Here is a 17,767-nt window from a genome sequence, read left to right on the forward strand (position 1 = left end):
GATCAAAGACAATGAAGTCATTTTTAATAATGCACAACAAAACAAGATAGATATGTATTGAGAAATTGACTATGATATTCCAAAGTGTGGATTCGGTCACAGTTTTTACGGTAGCATCAATCAAATTTACATTGGAACACATCATCTGAAAGGTCATAGCATCAGAACACCTACGTTCAACGAAACAGTAACTACGGCTCAAATTACCACATCATTCAATACAATAGCAAATATAACAACAGCGATGAAAAATTATCAGATAATATTAATGGACTAATAATAATTGTCCGAAAATTTTTAAGTAGGAATTAGCTAAAAACCGTACTCTGTAGATGTATATGCCAATATAAACATAATCCACTCAAGCTTGAATTAATCAACAATGTAGTATCGAAAATCATGAGATAAGTTAACGAAAAAGTGATGCAGTCAGTAATGGATTGCTTCTGCTGATACAAACTGACAGTCAAAAAACCACATAACCAACAACTATTGAAAATACTCTTAGATGGAAAGATGACGAAAAAATTGTAAATTACTGACATCAGCTGTCAGAAAATACACTTTAAAGCGTCGATCATATAGGACGCAGTAGATTAATAAAATTACGTTATAATCAGTGACAGACAAGAAAATAAAAAAAATTAAAAAATCAGGAATAAATGTGTATTAACAGACAAATAAAAGATACAAAAGGAAGAGCAAATAAAAGAAAACAAAAGAAAAACTAAAAAATACAAGAAAAAACAAAAAAAAAAGATCGAATGAACATTCAATCTAAAAATGAATAACAAGAAAAAGATTAGAAAATAAATGTTGAAGGCAAACGAGATAGACAGGTGCACACACCGTCCTTCAAAACGCCAACGTAATATACACTAGATGAAGATAATGAAGCACTTCGAGATAATGCACCACTACGTGAAGCTGAGGCAGCACCACTACGTGAAACGGAGGCAGCAGCACTGCGTGAGGCAGAGTCAGCAGCGCTTTGGGATCCAGATGATGCACCACTACGTGAAGCTGAGGCAGCAGCACTGCGTGAGGCAGAGTCAGCAGCGCTTTGTGATCCAGATGATGCACCACTGCGTGAAGCTGAAGCAGCAGCACTGCGTGAAGCAGAGTCAGCAGCGCTTTGCGATCCTGATGATGCACCACTACGTGAAGCTGAGGCAGCAGCACTGCGTGAGGCAGAGTCAGCAGCGCTTTGTGATCCAGATGATGCACCACTACGTGAAGCTGAGGCAGCACCACTCCATGATCCAGATGATGCACCACTGCGTGAAGCTGAGGCAGCACCACTGCGTGAAGCTGAGGCAGCAGCACTGCGTGAAGCAGAGTCAGCAGCGCTTTGTGATCCAGATGATGCACCACTACGTGAAGCTGAGGCAGCAGCACTGCGTGAGGCAGAGTCAGCAGCGCTTTGGGATCCAGATGATGCACCACTGCGTGAAGCTGAGGCAGCACCACTGCGTGAAGCTGAGGCAGCAGCACTGCGTGAAGCAGAGTCAGCAGCGCTTTGTGATCCAGATGATGCACCACTCCATGATCCAGATGATGCACCACTACGTGAAGCTGAGGCAGCAGCACTGCGTGAGGCAGAGTCAGCAGCGCTTTGGGATCCAGATGATGCACCACTACGTGAAGCTGAGGCAGCACCACTACGTGAAGCTGAGGCAGCAGCACTGCGTGAGGCAGAGTCAGCAGCGCTTTGTGATCCAGATGATGCACCACTGCGTGAAGCTGAGGCAGCACCACTGCGTGAAGCTGAGGCAGCAGCACTGCGTGAAGCAGAGTCAGCAGCGCTTTGTGATCCAGATGATGCACCACTACGTGAAGCTGAGGCAGCACCACTGCGTGAAGCTGAGGCAGCAGCACTGCGTGAGGCAGAGTCGCACCATCCATGATCCAGATGATGCACCACTGCGTGAAGCTGAGTCAGCACCACTGCCATGATCCAGATGATGCACCACTGCGTGAAGCTGAGGCAGCACCACTGCGTGAAGCTGAGGCAGCAGCACTGCGTGAGGCAGAGTCAGCAGCGCTTTGTGATCCAGATGATGCACCACTACGTGAAGCTGAGGCAGCACCACTACGTGAAGCTGAGGCAGCAGCACTGCGTGAGGCAGAGTCAGCAGCGCTTTGTGATCCAGATGATGCACCACTACGTGAAGCTGAGGCAGCACCACTGCGTGAAGCAGAGTCAGCAGCGCTGTGATCCAGATGTGCACCACTCCATGATCCAGATGATGCACCACTACGTGAAGCTGAGGCAGCAGCACTGCGTGAGGCAGAGTCAGCAGCGCTTTGTGATCCAGATGATGCACCACTACGTGAAGCTGAGGCAGCACCACTACGTGAAGCTGAGGCAGCAGCACTGCGTGAGGCAGAGTCAGCAGCGCTTTGTGATCCAGATGATGCACCACTGCGTGAAGCTGAGCAGCACACTGCGTGAAGCTGAGGCAGCAGCACTGCGTGAGGCAGAGTCAGCAGCGCTTTGTGATCCAGATGATGCACCACTACGTGAAGCTGAGGCAGCACCACTGCGTGAAGCTGAGGCAGCAGCACTGCGTGAGGCAGAGTCAGCAGCGCTTTGTGATCCAGATGATGCCCACTACGTGAAGCTGAGCAGCACACTACGTGAAGCTGAGGCAGCAGCACTGCGGAGGCAGAGTCAGCAGCGCTTTGGGACCAGATGATGCACCACTGCGTGAAGCTGAGGCAGCAGCACTGCGTGAAGCAGAGTCAGCAGCGCTTTGTGATCCAGATGATGCACCACTCCATGATCCAGATGATGCACCACTACGTGAAGCTGAGGCAGCAGCACTGCGTGAGGCAGAGTCAGCAGCGCTTTGGGATCCAGATGATGCACCACTACGTGAAGCTGAGGCAGCACCACTACGTGAAGCTGAGGCAGCAGCACTGCGTGAGGCAGAGTCAGCAGCGCTTTGTGATCCAGATGATGCACCACTGCGTGAAGCTGAGGCAGCACCACTGCGTGAAGCTGAGGCAGCAGCACTGCGTGAAGCAGAGTCAGCAGCGCTTTGTGATCCAGATGATGCACCACTACGTGAAGCTGAGGCAGCACCACTACGTGAAGCTGAGGCAGCAGCACTGCGTGAGGCAGAGTCAGCAGCGCTTTGTGATCCAGATGATGCACCACTGCGTGAAGCTGAGGCAGCAGCACTGCGTGAAGCAGAGTCAGCAGCGCTTTGTGATCCAGATGATGCACCACTACGTGAAGCTGAGGCAGCACCACTACGTGAAGCTGAGGCAGCAGCACTGCGTGAGGCAGAGTCGGCACCACTCCATGATCCAGATGATGCACCACTGCGTGAAGCAGAGTCAGCACCACTCCATGATCCAGATGATGCACCACTGCGTGAAGCTGAGGCAGCACCACTGCGTGAAGCTGAGGCAGCAGCACTGCGTGATGCAGAGTCAGCAGCGCTTGTGATCCAGATGATGCACCACTACGTGAAGCTGAGGCAGCAGCACTGCGTGAGCAGAGTCAGCAGCGCTGTGATCCAGATGATGCACCACTGCGTGAAGCTGAGCAGCAGCACTGCGTGAAGCAGAGTCAGCAGCGCTTTGGGATCCAGATGATGCACCACTACGTGAAGCTGAGGCAGCAGCACTGCGTGAGGCAGAGTCAGCAGCGCTTTGTGATCCAGATGATGCACCACTACGACTGACAGATCCAGATCGATGCACCACTGCTGAGGCAGCACCACTGCGTGAAGCTGAGGCAGCAGCACTGCGTGAAGCAGAGTCAGCAGCGCTTTGTGATCCAGATGATGCACCACTGCGTGAAGCTGAGGCAGCACCCGCGTGAAGCTGAGGCAGCACTGCGTGAAGCAGAGTCAGCAGCGCTTTGTGATCCAGATGATGCACCACTCCATGATCCAGATGATGCACCACTACGTGAAGCTGAGGCAGCAGCACTGCGTGAGGCAGAGTCAGCAGCGCTTTGGGATCCAGATGATGCACCACTACGTGAAGCTGAGGCAGCACCACTACGTGAAGCTGAGGCAGCAGCACTGCGTGAGGCAGAGTCAGCAGCGCTTTGTGATCCAGATGATGCACCACTGCGTGAAGCTGAGGCAGCACCACTGCGTGAAGCTGAGGCAGCAGCACTGCGTGAAGCAGAGTCAGCAGCGCTTTGTGATCCAGATGATGCACCACTACGTGAAGCTGAGGCAGCAGCACTGCGTGAGGCAGAGTCAGCAGCACTGCGTGAGGCGGAGTCAGCACCACTCCATGATCCAGATGATGCACCACTGCGTGAAGCTGAGGCAGCACCACTGCGTGAAGCTGAGGCAGCAGCACTGCGTGAAGCAGAGTCAGCAGCGCTTTGTGATCCAGATGATGCACCACTGCGTGAAGCTGAGGCAGCAGCACTGCGTGAAGCAGAGTCAGCACCACTCCATGATCCAGATGATGCACCACTGCGTGAAGCTGAGGCAGCACCACTGCGTGAAGCTGAGGCAGCAGCACTGCGTGAAGCAGAGTCAGCAGCGCTTTGTGATCCAGATGATGCACCACTGCGTGAAGCTGAGGCAGCAGCACTGCGTGAAGCAGAGTCAGCAGCGCTTTGTGATCCAGATGATGCACCACTGCGTGAGGCAGAGGCAGCAGCACTGCGTGAAGCTGAGGCAGCACCACTACGTGAAGCTGAGGCAGCAGCACTGCGTGAAGCAGAGTCAGCACCACTCCATGATCCAGATGATGCACCACTGCGTGAAGCTGAGGCAGCAGCACTGCGTGAAGCAGAGTCAGCAGCGCTTTGTGATCCAGATGACGCACCACTCGTGAAGCTGAGGCAGCAGCACTGCGTGAGGCAGAGTCAGCAGCGCTTTGTGATCCAGATGATGCACCACTGCGTGAAGCTGAGGCAGCAGCACTGCGTGAAGCAGAGTCAGCAGCGCTTTGTGATCCAGATGATGCACCACTGCGTGAAGCTGAGGCAGCAGCACTGCGTGAAGCAGAGTCAGCAGCGCTTTGTGATCCAGATGATGCACCACTACGTGAAGCTGAGGCAGCAGCACTGCGTGAGGCAGAGTCAGCAGCACTGCGTGAGGCGGAGTCAGCACCACTCCATGATCCAGATGATGCACCACTGCGTGAAGCTGAGGCAGCACCACTACGTGAAGCTGAGGCAGCAGCACTGCGTGAAGCAGAGTCAGCAGCGCTTTGTGATCCAGATGATGCACCACTACGTGAAGCTGAGGCAGCAGCACTGCGTGAAGCAGAGTCAGCACCACTCCATGATCCAGATGATGCACCACTGCGTGAAGCTGAGGCAGCACCACTGCGTGAAGCTGAGGCAGCAGCACTGCGTGAAGCAGAGTCAGCAGCGCTTTGTGATCCAGATGATGCACCACTACGTGAAGCTGAGGCAGCAGCACTGCGTGAGCAGAGTCAGCAGCACTGCGTGAGGCGGAGTCAGCACCACTCGTGATCCAGATGATGCACCACTGCGTGAAGCTGAGGCAGCACCACTACGTGAAGCTGAGGCAGCAGCACTGCGTGAAGCAGAGTCAGCAGCGCTTTGTGATCCAGATGATGCACCACTACGTGAAGCTGAGGCAGCAGCACTGCGTGAAGCAGAGTCAGCACCACTCCATGATCCAGATGATGCACCACTGCGTGAAGCTGAGGCAGCACCACTGCATGATCCAGATGATGCAGCAGCAGCTGCGTGAAGCAGAGGCAGCACCACTGCGTGAAGCTGAGGCAGCAGCACTGCGTGAGGCAGAGTCAGCAGCACTGCGTGATGCAGAGTCAGCACCACTCCATGATCCAGATGATGCACCACTGCGTGAAGCTGAGGCAGCACCACTGCGTGAAGCTGAGGCAGCAGCACTGCGTGAGCAGAGTCAGCAGCGCTTTGTGATCCAGATGATGCACCACTACGTGAAGCTGAGGCAGCAGCACTGCGTGAAGCAGAGTCAGCAGCGCTTTGTGATCCAGATGATGCACCACTGCGTGAAGCTGAGGCAGCACCACTGCGTGAAGCTGAGGCAGCAGCACTGCGTGAGCGAGCAGCAGCGCTGACCAGATGAGCACCACTACGTGAAGCTGAGGCAGCAGCACTGCGTGAAGCAGAGTCAGCACGCTTTCGTGATCCAGATGATGCACCACTGCGTGAAGCTGAGGCAGCACCACTGCGTGAAGCTGAGGCAGCAGCACTGCGTGAGGCAGAGTCAGCAGCGCTTTGGGATCCAGATGACGCACCACTACGTGAAGCTGAGGCAGCAGCACTGCGTGAGCAGAGTCAGCAGCGCTTTGTGATCCAGATGATGCACCACTGCGTGAAGCTGAGGCAGCAGCACTGCGTGAAGCAGAGTCAGCAGCGCTTTGTGATCCAGATGATGCACCACTGCGTGAAGCTGAGGCAGCAGCACTGCGTGAGGCAGAGTCAGCAGCGCTTTGGGATCCAGATGATGCACCACTGCGTGAGGCAGAGGCAGCAGCACTGCGTGAAGCAGAGTCAGCAGCGCTTTGTGATCCAGATGATGCACCACTGCGTGAAGCTGAGGCAGCAGCACTGCGTGAAGCAGAGTCAGCAGCGCTTTGTGATCCAGATGACGCACCACTACGTGAAGCTGAGGCAGCAGCACTGCGTGAAGCAGAGTCAGCAGCGCTTTGTGATCCAGATGATGCACCACTGCGTGAGGCAGAGTCAGCACCACTCCATGATCCAGATGATGCACCACTGCGTGAAGCTGAGGCAGCACCACTACGTGAAGCCGAGGCAGCACCACTACGTGAAGCTGAGGCAGCAGCGCTTTGTGATCCAGATGATGCACCACTACGTGAAGCTGAGGCAGCAGCACTGCGTGAGGCAGAGTCAGCAGCGCTCTGTGATCCAGATGATGCACCACTACGTGAAGCCGAGGCAGCACCACTACGTGAAGCTGAGGCAGCAGCGCTTTGTGATCCAGATGATGCACCACTGCGTGAGGCAGAGTCAGCACCACTCCATGATCCAGATGATGCACCACTGCGTGAAGCTGAGGCAGCACCACTACGTGAAGCCGAGGCAGCACCACTACGTGAAGCTGAGGCAGCAGCGCTTTGTGATCCAGATGATGCACCACTACGTGAAGCTGAGGCAGCAGCACTGCGTGAGGCAGAGTCAGCAGCGCTCTGTGATCCAGATGATGCACCACTACGTGAAGCCGAGGCAGCACCACTACGTGAAGCTGAGGCAGCAGCGCTTTGTGATCCAGATGATGCACCACTGCGTGAGGCAGAGTCAGCACCACTCCATGATCCAGATGATGCACCACTGCGTGAAGCTGAGGCAGCACCACTACGTGAAGCCGAGGCAGCACCACTACGTGAAGCTGAGGCAGCAGCGCTTTGTGATCCAGATGATGCACCACTACGTGAAGCTGAGGCAGCAGCACTGCGTGAGGCAGAGTCAGCAGCGCTCTGTGATCCAGATGATGCACCCTACGTGAAGCTGAGGCAGCAGCCTGTGACAGAGATGCACAGCGTGGGCAGTCAGCACCACTCCATGATCCGATGTGCACCACTGCGTGAAGCTGAGGCAGCACCACTACGTGAAGCGAGGCAGCACACTCGTGAGCGAGGCAGCAGCGCTTTGTGATCCAGATGATGCACCACTACGTGAAGCTGAGGCAGCAGCACTGCGTGAGCAGAGTCAGCAGCGCTCTGTGATCCAGATGATGCACCACTACGTGAAGCGAGGCAGCACACTCGTGAGGCAGCAGCGCTTTGTGATCCAGATGATGCACCACTGCGTGAGGCAGAGTCAGCACCACTCCATGATCCAGATGATGCACCACTGCGTGAAGCTGAGGCAGCACCACTACGTGAAGCCGAGGCAGCACCTACGTGAGCTGAGGCAGCAGCGCTTTGTGATCCAGATGATGCACCACTACGTGAAGCTGAGGCAGCAGCACTGCGTGAAGCAGAGTCAGCAGCGCTTTGTGATCAGATGACGCACCACTCGTGAGCGAGGCAGCACCACTGCGTGAAGCAGAGTCAGCAGCGCTTTGTGATCCAGATGATGCACCACTGCGTGAAGCTGAGGCAGCAGCAGCTCGTGATCCAGATGATGCACCACTACGTGAAGCTGAGGCAGCAGCACTGCGTGAGGCAGAGCAGCAGCGCTTTGATCCAGATGATGCACCACTGCGTGAGGCAGAGTCAGCACCACTCCATGATCCAGTGAGCCCACGCTGAGTGACAGCACCACTACGTGAAGCTGAGGCAGCAGCACTGCGTGAAGCAGAGTCAGCAGCGCTTCGTGATCCAGATGACGCACCACTACGTGAAGCTGAGGCAGCAGCACTGCGTGAAGCAGAGTCAGCAGCGCTTTGTGATCCAGATGACGCACCACTACGTGAAGCAGAGTCAGCACACTCCATGATCCAGATGATGCACCACTGCGTGAAGCTGAGGCAGCAGCACTGCGTGAAGCTGAGCAGCAGCGCTCGTGATCCAGATGATGCACCACTACGTGAAGCTGAGGCAGCAGCACTGCGTGAGGCAGAGTCAGCACCACTCCTGATCCAGATGATGCACCACTGCGTGAAGCTGAGGCAGCAGCACTGCGTGAGGCAGAGTCAGCAGCGCTCTGTGATCCAGATGATGCACCACTACGTGAAGCCGAGGCAGCACCACTACGTGAAGCTGAGGCAGCAGCGCTTTGTGATCCAGATGATGCACCACTGCGTGAGGCAGAGTCAGCACCACTCGTGATCCAGATGATGCACCACTGCGTGAAGCTGAGGCAGCACCACTACGTGAAGCTGAGGCAGCAGCACTGCGTGAGGCAGAGTCAGCACCACTCCATGATCCAGATGATGCACCACTGCGTGAAGCTGAGGCAGCAGCACTGCGTGAAGCAGAGTCAGCAGCGCTTTGTGATCCAGATGATGCACCACTACGTGAAGCAGTCAGCAGCACTGCGTGAGGCAGATCAGCACCACTCGTGATCCAGATGATGCACCACTGCGTGAAGCTGAGGCAGCACCACTACGTGAAGCGAGTCAGCAGCGCTTGTGATCCAGATGATGCACCACTGCGTGAGCGAGGCAGCAGCACTGCGTGAGCAGAGTCAGCACGCTTTCGTGATCCAGATGAGCACCACTACGTGAAGCTGAGGCAGCAGCACTGCGTGAGGCAGAGTCAGCAGCGCTCTGTGATCCAGATGATGCACCACTACGTGAAGCTGAGGCAGCAGCACTGCGTGAAGCAGAGTCAGCAGCGCTTTGTGATCCAGATGACGCACCACACTGACGAGTGCACCACTGCTGAGCAGGCAGCAGCACTGCGTGAAGCTGAGGCAGCAGCGCTTCGTGATCCAGATGATGCACCACTACGTGAAGCTGAGGCAGCAGCACTGCGTGAGGCAGAGTCAGCACCACTCCATGATCCAGATGATGCACCACTGCGTGAAGCTGAGGCAGCAGCACTGCGTGAAGCTGAGGCAGCAGCACTGCGTGAGGCAGAGTCAGCAGCGCTTTGTGATCCAGATGATGCACCACTGCGTGAAGCGAGGCAGCACCACTACGTGAAGCTGAGCAGCAGCGCTTTGTGATCCAGATGAGCCCACTGCGTGAGCAGAGTCAGCAGCGCTCCATGATCCAGATGATGCACCACTGCGTGAAGCTGAGGCAGCACACTCTGAGCAGCAGCGCTTTGGATCCAGATGCCCACTCGTGAAGCTGAGGCAGCAGCACTGCGTGAGGCAGAGTCAGCAGCGCTCTGTGATCCAGATGATGCACCACTACGTGAAGCTGAGGCAGCAGCACTGCGTGAGAGCAGCACCTCGTGACAGATCAGCACCACTCCATGATCCAGATGATGCACCACTGCGTGAAGCTGAGGCAGCAGCACTGCGTGAAGCTGAGGCAGCAGCACTGCGTGAAGCAGAGTCAGCAGCGCTTTGTGATCCAGATGACGCACCACTACGTGAAGCTGAGGCAGCAGCACTGCGTGAGGCAGAGTCAGCAGCGCTTCGTGATCCAGATGACGCACCACTACGTGAAGCAGAGTCAGCAGCGCTTTGTGATCCAGATGACGCACCACTACGTGAAGCAGAGTCAGCACCACTCCATGATCCAGATGATGCACCACTGCGTGAAGCTGAGGCAGCAGCACTGCGTGAAGCTGAGGCAGCAGCGCTTCGTGATCCAGATGATGCACCACTACGTGAAGCTGAGGCAGCAGCACTGCGTGAGGCAGAGTCAGCACCACTCTGATCCAGATGATGCACCACTGCGTGAAGCTGAGGCAGCACCACTACGTGAAGCTGAGGCAGCAGCGCTTCGTGATCCAGATGATGCACCACTACGTGAAGCTGAGGCAGCAGCACTGCGTGAGGCAGAGTCAGCAGCGCTTCGTGATCCAGATGATGCACCACTACGTGAAGCTGAGGCAGCACCACTAGGCAGTCAGCAGCACTGCGTGAGGCAGAGTCAGCACCACTCCATGATCCAGATGATGCACCACTGCGTGAAGCTGAGGCAGCACCACTACGTGAGGCAGAGTCAGCAGCGCTTCGTGATCCAGATGATGCACCACTACGTGAAGCTGAGGCAGCAGCACTGCGTGAGGCAGAGTCAGCACGCTCCATGATCCAGATGATGCACCACTCGTGAAGCTGAGGCAGCAGCACTCGTGAAGCTGAGGCAGCAGCACTGCGTGAGCAGAGTCAGCAGCGCTTTGTGATCCAGATGACGCACCACTGCGTGAAGCTGAGGCAGCAGCACTGCGTGAAGCTGAGGCAGCAGCGCTTTGTGATCCAGATGATGCACCACTGCGTGAAGCTGAGGCAGCAGCACTGCGTGAGGCAGAGTCAGCAGCGCTCTGTGATCCAGATGATGCACCACTACGTGAAGCTGAGGCAGCAGCACTGCGTGAGGCAGAGTCAGCACCACTCCATGATCCAGATGATGCACCACTGCGTGAAGCTGAGGCAGCAGCACTGCGTGAAGCAGAGTCAGCAGCGCTTTGTGATCCAGATGACGCACCACTACGTGAAGCTGAGGCAGCAGCACTGCGTGAGGCAGAGTCAGCAGCGCTTCGTGATCCAGATGACGCACCACTACGTGAAGCAGAGTCAGCAGCGCTTTGTGATCCAGATGACGCACCACTACGTGAAGCAGAGTCAGCACCACTCCATGATCCAGATGATGCACCACTGCGTGAAGCTGAGGCAGCAGCACTGCGTGAAGCTGAGGCAGCAGCGCTTCGTGATCCAGATGATGCACCACTACGTGAAGCTGAGGCAGCAGCACTGCGTGAGGCAGAGTCAGCACCACTCCATGATCCAGATGATGCACCACTGCGTGAAGCTGAGGCAGCACCACTACGTGAAGCTGAGGCAGCAGCGCTTCGTGATCCAGATGATGCACCACTACGTGAAGCTGAGGCAGCAGCACTGCGTGAGGCAGAGTCAGCACCACTCCATGATCCAGATGATGCACCACTGCGTGAAGCTGAGGCAGCACCACTACGTGAAGCTGAGCAGCAGCGCTTCGTGATCCAGATGATGCACCACTACGTGAAGCTGAGGCAGCAGCACTGCGTGAGGCAGAGTCAGCAGCGCTTCGTGATCCAGATGATGCACCACTACGAGAAGCTGAGGCAGCACCACTACGTGAGGCAGAGTCAGCAGCACTGCGTGAGGCAGAGTCAGCACCACTCCATGATCCAGATGATGCACCACTGCGTGAAGCTGAGGCAGCACCACTACGTGAGGCAGAGTCAGCAGCGCTTTGTGATCCAGATGATGCACCACTGCGTGAAGCTGAGGCAGCAGCACTGCGTGAGGCAGAGTCAGCAGCGCTTTGTGATCCAGATGATGCACCACTACGTGAAGCTGAGGCAGCAGCGCTCTGTGATCCAGATGATGCACCACTACGTGAAGCCGAGGCAGCAGCACTGTGTGAAGCTGAGGCAGCAGCACTGCGTGATCCAGATGATGCACCACTGCGTGAAGCTGAGGCAGCGCCACTACGTGAAGCTGAGGCAGCAGCACTGCGTGAGGCAGAGTCAGCAGCGCTTCGTGATCCAGATGATGCACCACTACGTGAAGCTGAGGCAGCAGCACTGCGTGAGGCAGAGTCAGCAGCGCTTTGTGATCCAGATGATGCACCACTGCGTGAAGCTGAGGCAGCACCACTACGTGAAGCTGAGGCAGCAGCGCTTCGTGATCCAGATGATGCACCACTACGTGAAGCTGAGGCAGCAGCACTGCGTGAGGCAGAGTCAGCAGCGCTTTGTGATCCAGATGATGCACCACTGCGTGAAGCTGAGGCAGCGCCACTACGTGAAGCTGAGGCAGCGGCACTGCGTGAGGCAGAGTCAGCACCACTCCATGATCCAGATGATGCACCACTGCGTGACGCTGAGGCAGCAGCACTGCGTGAGGCAGAGTCAGCACCACTCCATGATCCAGATGATGCACCACTGCGTGACGCAGAGTCGGCACCACTCCATGATCCAGATGATGCACCACTGCGTGATCCAGATGATGCACCACTGCGTGAAGCAGAGTCAGCAGCGCTTTGTGATCCAGATGATGCACCACTACGTGAAGCTGAGGCAGCAGCACTGCGTGAGGCAGAGTCAGCACTACTTTGTGATCCAGATGATGCACCACTACGTGAAGCTGAGGCAGCAGCGCTCTGTGATCCAGATGATGCACCACTACGTGAAGCCGAGGCAGCAGCACTGTGTGAAGCTGAGGCAGCAGCACTGCGTGATCCAGATGATGCACCACTGCGTGAAGCTGAGGCAGCGCCACTACGTGAAGCTGAGGCAGCAGCACTGCGTGAGGCAGAGTCAGCACCACTGCGTGAAGCTGAGGCAGCGCCACTACGTGAAGCTGAGGCAGCAGCACTGCGTGAGGCAGAGTCAGCACCACTCCATGATCCAGATGATGCACCACTGCGTGAAGCTGAGGCAGCGCCACTACGTGAAGCTGAGGCAGCAGCACTGCGTGAGGCAGAGTCAGCAGCGCTTTGTGATCCAGATGATGCACCACTACGTGATACCGATTCGTCGATTTTTTCTTCAATTACCTCCCATTCTCCAGCGCTTTCTCGGATTGTAACAATTTTATCTGTGTTGAGTTCGATGTCTGCTATTGTTCCTAGATCTATTTTAATTTCCTTCGTCGGTCCTTTTCCATTTTCGGTTTCAATTATAAGATCTACTTCATACTTGTCAAGGGCTGGTTGTGTCAGTACATGTTGTATATTTTTGCTTGCTACACTTACGATAATTATTGCCAAATACCCGGCTATCGCAGCGCTCTTTCTTATTACCATGATTGAGCTGCTGTACCGTTATTACTTTGCATTCGTCGTTTTTATATACCGCTGATTCAGTGTTCATTTTTATCTGTTGTTTACATTTCTTTGGGTTGTTTTTTGTTATTCTGTTTCTTCCATGTTGTTATTTATTTTATTTTGTCGAATTGTATATTTTGTGTTCTGAATCTTTTTTCGTTATTATGTCTTGTCCAATATCACTGCTGTCGCACAGAGTATCCTCTTGTTTGTTTAGTTGCTTTCCACACTCTTGTACACATCTTTCATTTCTGTTCTTTTTTTTTTTGTTTGTTGTTGTATATTTTGGTCTACTTTTTACGTTGTTTTTTTCCTGTGATCTAAATTTTTTATTTGTTATTATTTTCTGTTGGATCATTTACATCAAACAAGTTTTTAGATATTTTTTTTTTTATCTTTTTTTCCCTATTACTTTGTTTTTGCTGTAATTTTTAGTATATTTTACCCAATATTGGAATTGTTTTTTTTTGTTGTGTGGAATCGTGATCGTAAGAACGTTATGTTGGTGTTTCTCTTTTGTCAATTATGGGAATTCCTATGTTGTATTCGTGTTGTCTGCCGGAAAAACGATGATTTTACTATTGATCATGTGAAGTAAAATGAAACTGCCGTCATTCTACAATTGCACATAAAATCCAAGAACAAGTTGTACAATCGTTCTTATTTTGCGATTCGTTCACTATCGGTAGTAATTGAATTGTTAGTTCCTAAGTTTTCTTTATAATTAGAACTATGAACTTTTTTTTGGTAAATTTTCCACGACTTCGCCTAATTCTTCGATGCAAAGATGGACGGAATTGATCGTGGTTGCTTTCGATATTTAGCTCTAAAATTGGGCCAAGCTGTGGATAATTAATTCAAAAATGAGTTAATAGTTCTAATTTTTCAAATAATACCTGATACTAAATTATATAATGACTTTGTATTATTGTCGAAATAGAGACTGGTAGAAATCTTAAGATTTTTTCTTAGAGTTTGTGTGCATTTATAGAATAACAGTAGTTTCGTTTTACTTCGCATGACAAATAATGTCATCAGCATTTTTCCTGTAAACAACATGAATAAAATATAGGAATTCCTAAAGTTTATCAAAAATGATTCAACAATACTGCAGATAGTTTATGAATTTCACAGTAACAATAAAGAAAATCTTGGTGCAAGTAGATAAATTTAGAAGTAGGAGTTATACTAATGGGTCCGATTTTGCGAATTCCGAATTTTGACATGTCTCCACGTTTCAAGGTCCCTAGAGTCGAATACGACAGTTTTCCAGTCGACGTCTGTGTGTGTATGTACGTATGTGCGTTTGAAGTTACTTTTCGCCTTGATTATCTAGAGAACAAAAAATGATATCGACGTGGAACCAACTGCATTCGACACGTAATTGCGCAACTTGATTATTGATAATATGGAATCGTGTTCATAATAATTGAACATTGTTAATGACAAATGATTGTTGATCATAGTAATATTTAAATAAAAAGTTTTAAATTGTTATAAACAATAAAAATAGGGATCTATGCTATGTATATGAGTACTTTTAACGCATAATTTTTTCTTTAATTAAAAAAATGTTACCGACCGTATGACATAAATAAAAACATACTTTTTCCGTTTATAACAATGAACTTTGTTATAAATAATGAAAAAAAAGGATCTATGAGGTATATTTGAATTCTTCTAACGCACAATTTTTTCTTTTACTGAAATGAAGTAACTAACCATATCAAATGAATAAAAACACACTTATTTTGTTCATAACAATCCCATTTGCTATAAAGAATAGAAACGGATTCTATTCAGGTGTTTTTTCATTTTTTCCACTGGGTAGTTGGTCATGTGGACCTTTCGGGTCGCACCCAGACCACTGCAGAGCACTGATATTCATAGTTTGAAATGTTGTTAAAAGTAACCGAATAACATTAAGGGGGTTAACCTTTATTTCCAACTATTGAGTGTTACACAATTTCAAAAATAAAAGAGAATAATATTTCTATTTCGAGCACACGATATAAAATAATGGCTATTAACCAAAATCAAAATGAATACGAGATGCAGAAATATCCATTCACTACAGTATTGAAGATGAATACGAAAAAATAATGTTACAGTTTTTACAATGATTAAAATATGTCACATTTGTTCAAAATACCAGCATTGAATACTCCGTATATTACAATTACAGAAATATTTTCCCTTAAAAACAGTTTATTGGTGACTCTAACGAGAATTATATCGATGTTTGCCCACATGACGATAACAAAAAAAAATATTTTGACTAATCGTAAACTATTTAGTCTCTAATTACGACGTATTTGATTCGGTGATTAATGTGTCAATAACAATTGAAAATTTTGAAATTGTGATTTTGTTTACTGTCGTTAATGTTATTTTAAAAATTGTGTAGACACGTATCTCGTAATTTTTTGTACTCGTTCGATTGAAATAAGTTGTATTAAAAGATAAATGATAGTTTTTGAGATATAAATTTTTTGTTATTTTTATTTAAAGAAAAACGTACAATCGCAAGTTTTATGAATATATAAATAAAGGTATTTTTCATCATCTTTAACTTCCCATTAGGAAGTTATTGTAATTGGGTTGATGGGTGAAATTTGAATTTTTATTAAATCTTCACGTTTCAAGATATTTGCGAGCATACTGACATATTTTTAGAATGATGTGTGTGTACGTATGTATGGATGAATGTATGTATGTATGGATGTATGTATGTATGGACGTCAGCATTTTTTCTTTTGCGATATCTCAAGAACAAATTGAAATTTAAACAAATTCGATCGAGCCGTTCTTTTTTTATAACAAAATAAATAATAAAAAATGAAAAGATTGGCTATTTAAAATACTTTTAAGCCAAACAATAACAATTTCATTTGAAAATTAAATGGATATTGACTAAACATTATCGTTCACAACCAAATATGACTCTTAACAATTACGCATTGTTTATAACAATATGAATTTGTGATAAACAACTGAAAATTGTATTTGTCGATTAACTGATGCGTATATCACATGGATTTGGACGCCTTCAACAAAAAAATATGATTAATGATGAGATATGACTCTTAACAATTACGCATTGTTTATGACAATATGAATTTGTTATAAACAATTACTAATGGGAAGTTCGTCGTGTTAGCACAAAGTGTGCTCAGACCTATTTTTTATGTTGTTTTTAACGTATAAGGTCGTTTTGGAAAATTTTGATTAGTAATATGTAAAATTAAAAATCACTTTTATAGGGTATTAACTTAGAGGGGTGATGTTTACTTCTTCGAATCGTTTTTACGCCGAAAAAAAACGTGCTTCATTATTTTCGATGTAGATTATTATATAGAAACCTCAGCTAAATCAACGATGACTACCTCGCGAGGTTTCTTTGTTGGTGTTTTCTTGTGACAATATTTTCTATCAGCAATTTTAACTTCAAATTTAAACCTAAATGTATTATCTTTTTTACATTCTTATTGATTTCGTATTGGCTATCTAGCTGCAATCTCGCGATAAATATTCCTGTTTTGATTTATAGACTCTCATTACAAATGTTATCGATACTACGTATTTTTCGGATGTATCAGATAATAAGTTGACCAAGATGGTATCTAATTTGCTTGGAAATTTAACAATCCAATTACTAAAAATTAATCAATGATTTATAAAAGTCTCTTTTCGTTTATACAATAAATCTGATTTATATCAAAAGGTGTTTTGATTTTATTCACCAAATCTTTTATCCCGATATTTTCTATTAGAATTTCGGTATCCAATTAATACAATACTGAGAAGAAAAGAAAAGGAATCGATTACTGAATGTTAGAAAAGCTCGAACCTATTCAATAACACAAAATCCTATTGAGGTTTTATTAATAATTAAAAAAATTCCTAACTGGTATTTCCCTATTGAGATATATTCATCTCACTCTCATTCACGAAAATGTTTCGAATATCAGAGTCAAGTTATCAGAGTATTCATAAAATCATCAGCCACTTTTTTTTGATGCTATCAGACAAATTCTACTGTGAAATTTAAAATCTAACGCTTATTGATATTAAGGTAGTTGTAGCACTCGGCCAAAGTCTTCGAATAAAATAAATATTGAAATATAATGTTCTTAAGATTGTCACGAACAAGTTACAAGCCAAAAAAAGCTCAGTCATCGGGCATTTCGATGAAGAAATCATATTTAGAAATACAGTTTCATACATTTTCGTAAATGAGAGTGAGAGAGAGAGAAAGTAATTTCAACTTTATCATTTAATTTTCCAATCTTCTGTACTGCAAATACTTACGAAGAACGTGATCAATAATTCGAAAACATAATCATGCATTTCACGTTTACAATGTGGCTCATATGAAAGTTATCTTCAAAATTAACAGTCAAATTTATAGTATTAATTAACAAAAAACA

General features: G+C 48.9%; 2 protein-coding genes across 4 annotated transcripts in view; one reads left to right on the plus strand and one right to left on the minus strand.

The window, feature by feature from the left end:
• The window catches only part of LOC118070414 (E3 ubiquitin-protein ligase cblA-like), an 89,985-nt gene that overhangs the window by 67,724 nt on the left and 4,494 nt on the right, over nucleotides 1-17,767 (plus strand). For 2 of the 3 annotated variants that reach the window (XM_035089000.1, XM_035089002.1), the window contains exon 1: nucleotides 13,748-14,629. The exons of the other annotated variant lie outside the window; for it this stretch is intronic. The gene's annotated coding sequence lies outside the window, so the exon portion shown is untranslated. Of the gene's footprint in view, nucleotides 1-13,747; nucleotides 14,630-17,767 lie in introns of those variants that run through there. 3 annotated transcript variants of the gene reach the window in all.
• Nucleotides 8,934-13,316, minus strand: LOC118070430 (uncharacterized transmembrane protein DDB_G0289901-like). The gene is made up of 7 exons (XM_035089029.1): nucleotides 13,068-13,316; nucleotides 11,012-11,517; nucleotides 10,792-10,891; nucleotides 9,946-10,012; nucleotides 9,826-9,849; nucleotides 9,125-9,268; nucleotides 8,934-9,010 (listed from the first exon to the last, which is right to left on the minus strand). Exons 1-7 carry the CDS (start codon nucleotides 13,314-13,316, stop codon nucleotides 8,934-8,936), a joined length of 1,167 nt encoding a protein of 388 aa, XP_034944920.1.

Source organism: Chelonus insularis, unplaced genomic scaffold (genome assembly GCF_013357705.1).
Source record: "Chelonus insularis isolate UGA/USDA-ARS -01 unplaced genomic scaffold, ASM1335770v1 contig_58_pilon, whole genome shotgun sequence".
NCBI classification, from domain to species: domain Eukaryota; kingdom Metazoa; phylum Arthropoda; class Insecta; order Hymenoptera; family Braconidae; genus Chelonus; species Chelonus insularis.

What these genes read in the sequence shown, in the direction of transcription:
- LOC118070430 (XM_035089029.1), bottom strand. Translation starts at nt 13,316, where the DNA reads ATGGTAATAAGAAAGAGCGCTGCGATAGCCGGGTATTTGGCAATAATT. An exon ending in TGCCTCAGCTTCACGTAGTG is followed by an intron (nt 9,850 to 9,945) that starts GTGCGTCATCTG and finishes CTTCACGCAGTG; the next exon opens with GTGCATCATCTGGATCATGG. An exon ending in ATCATCTGGATCATGGAGTG is followed by an intron (nt 9,269 to 9,825) that starts GTGCTGATCTGT and finishes CTCGTCAGTGTG; the next exon opens with GTGCGTCATCTGGATCACAA.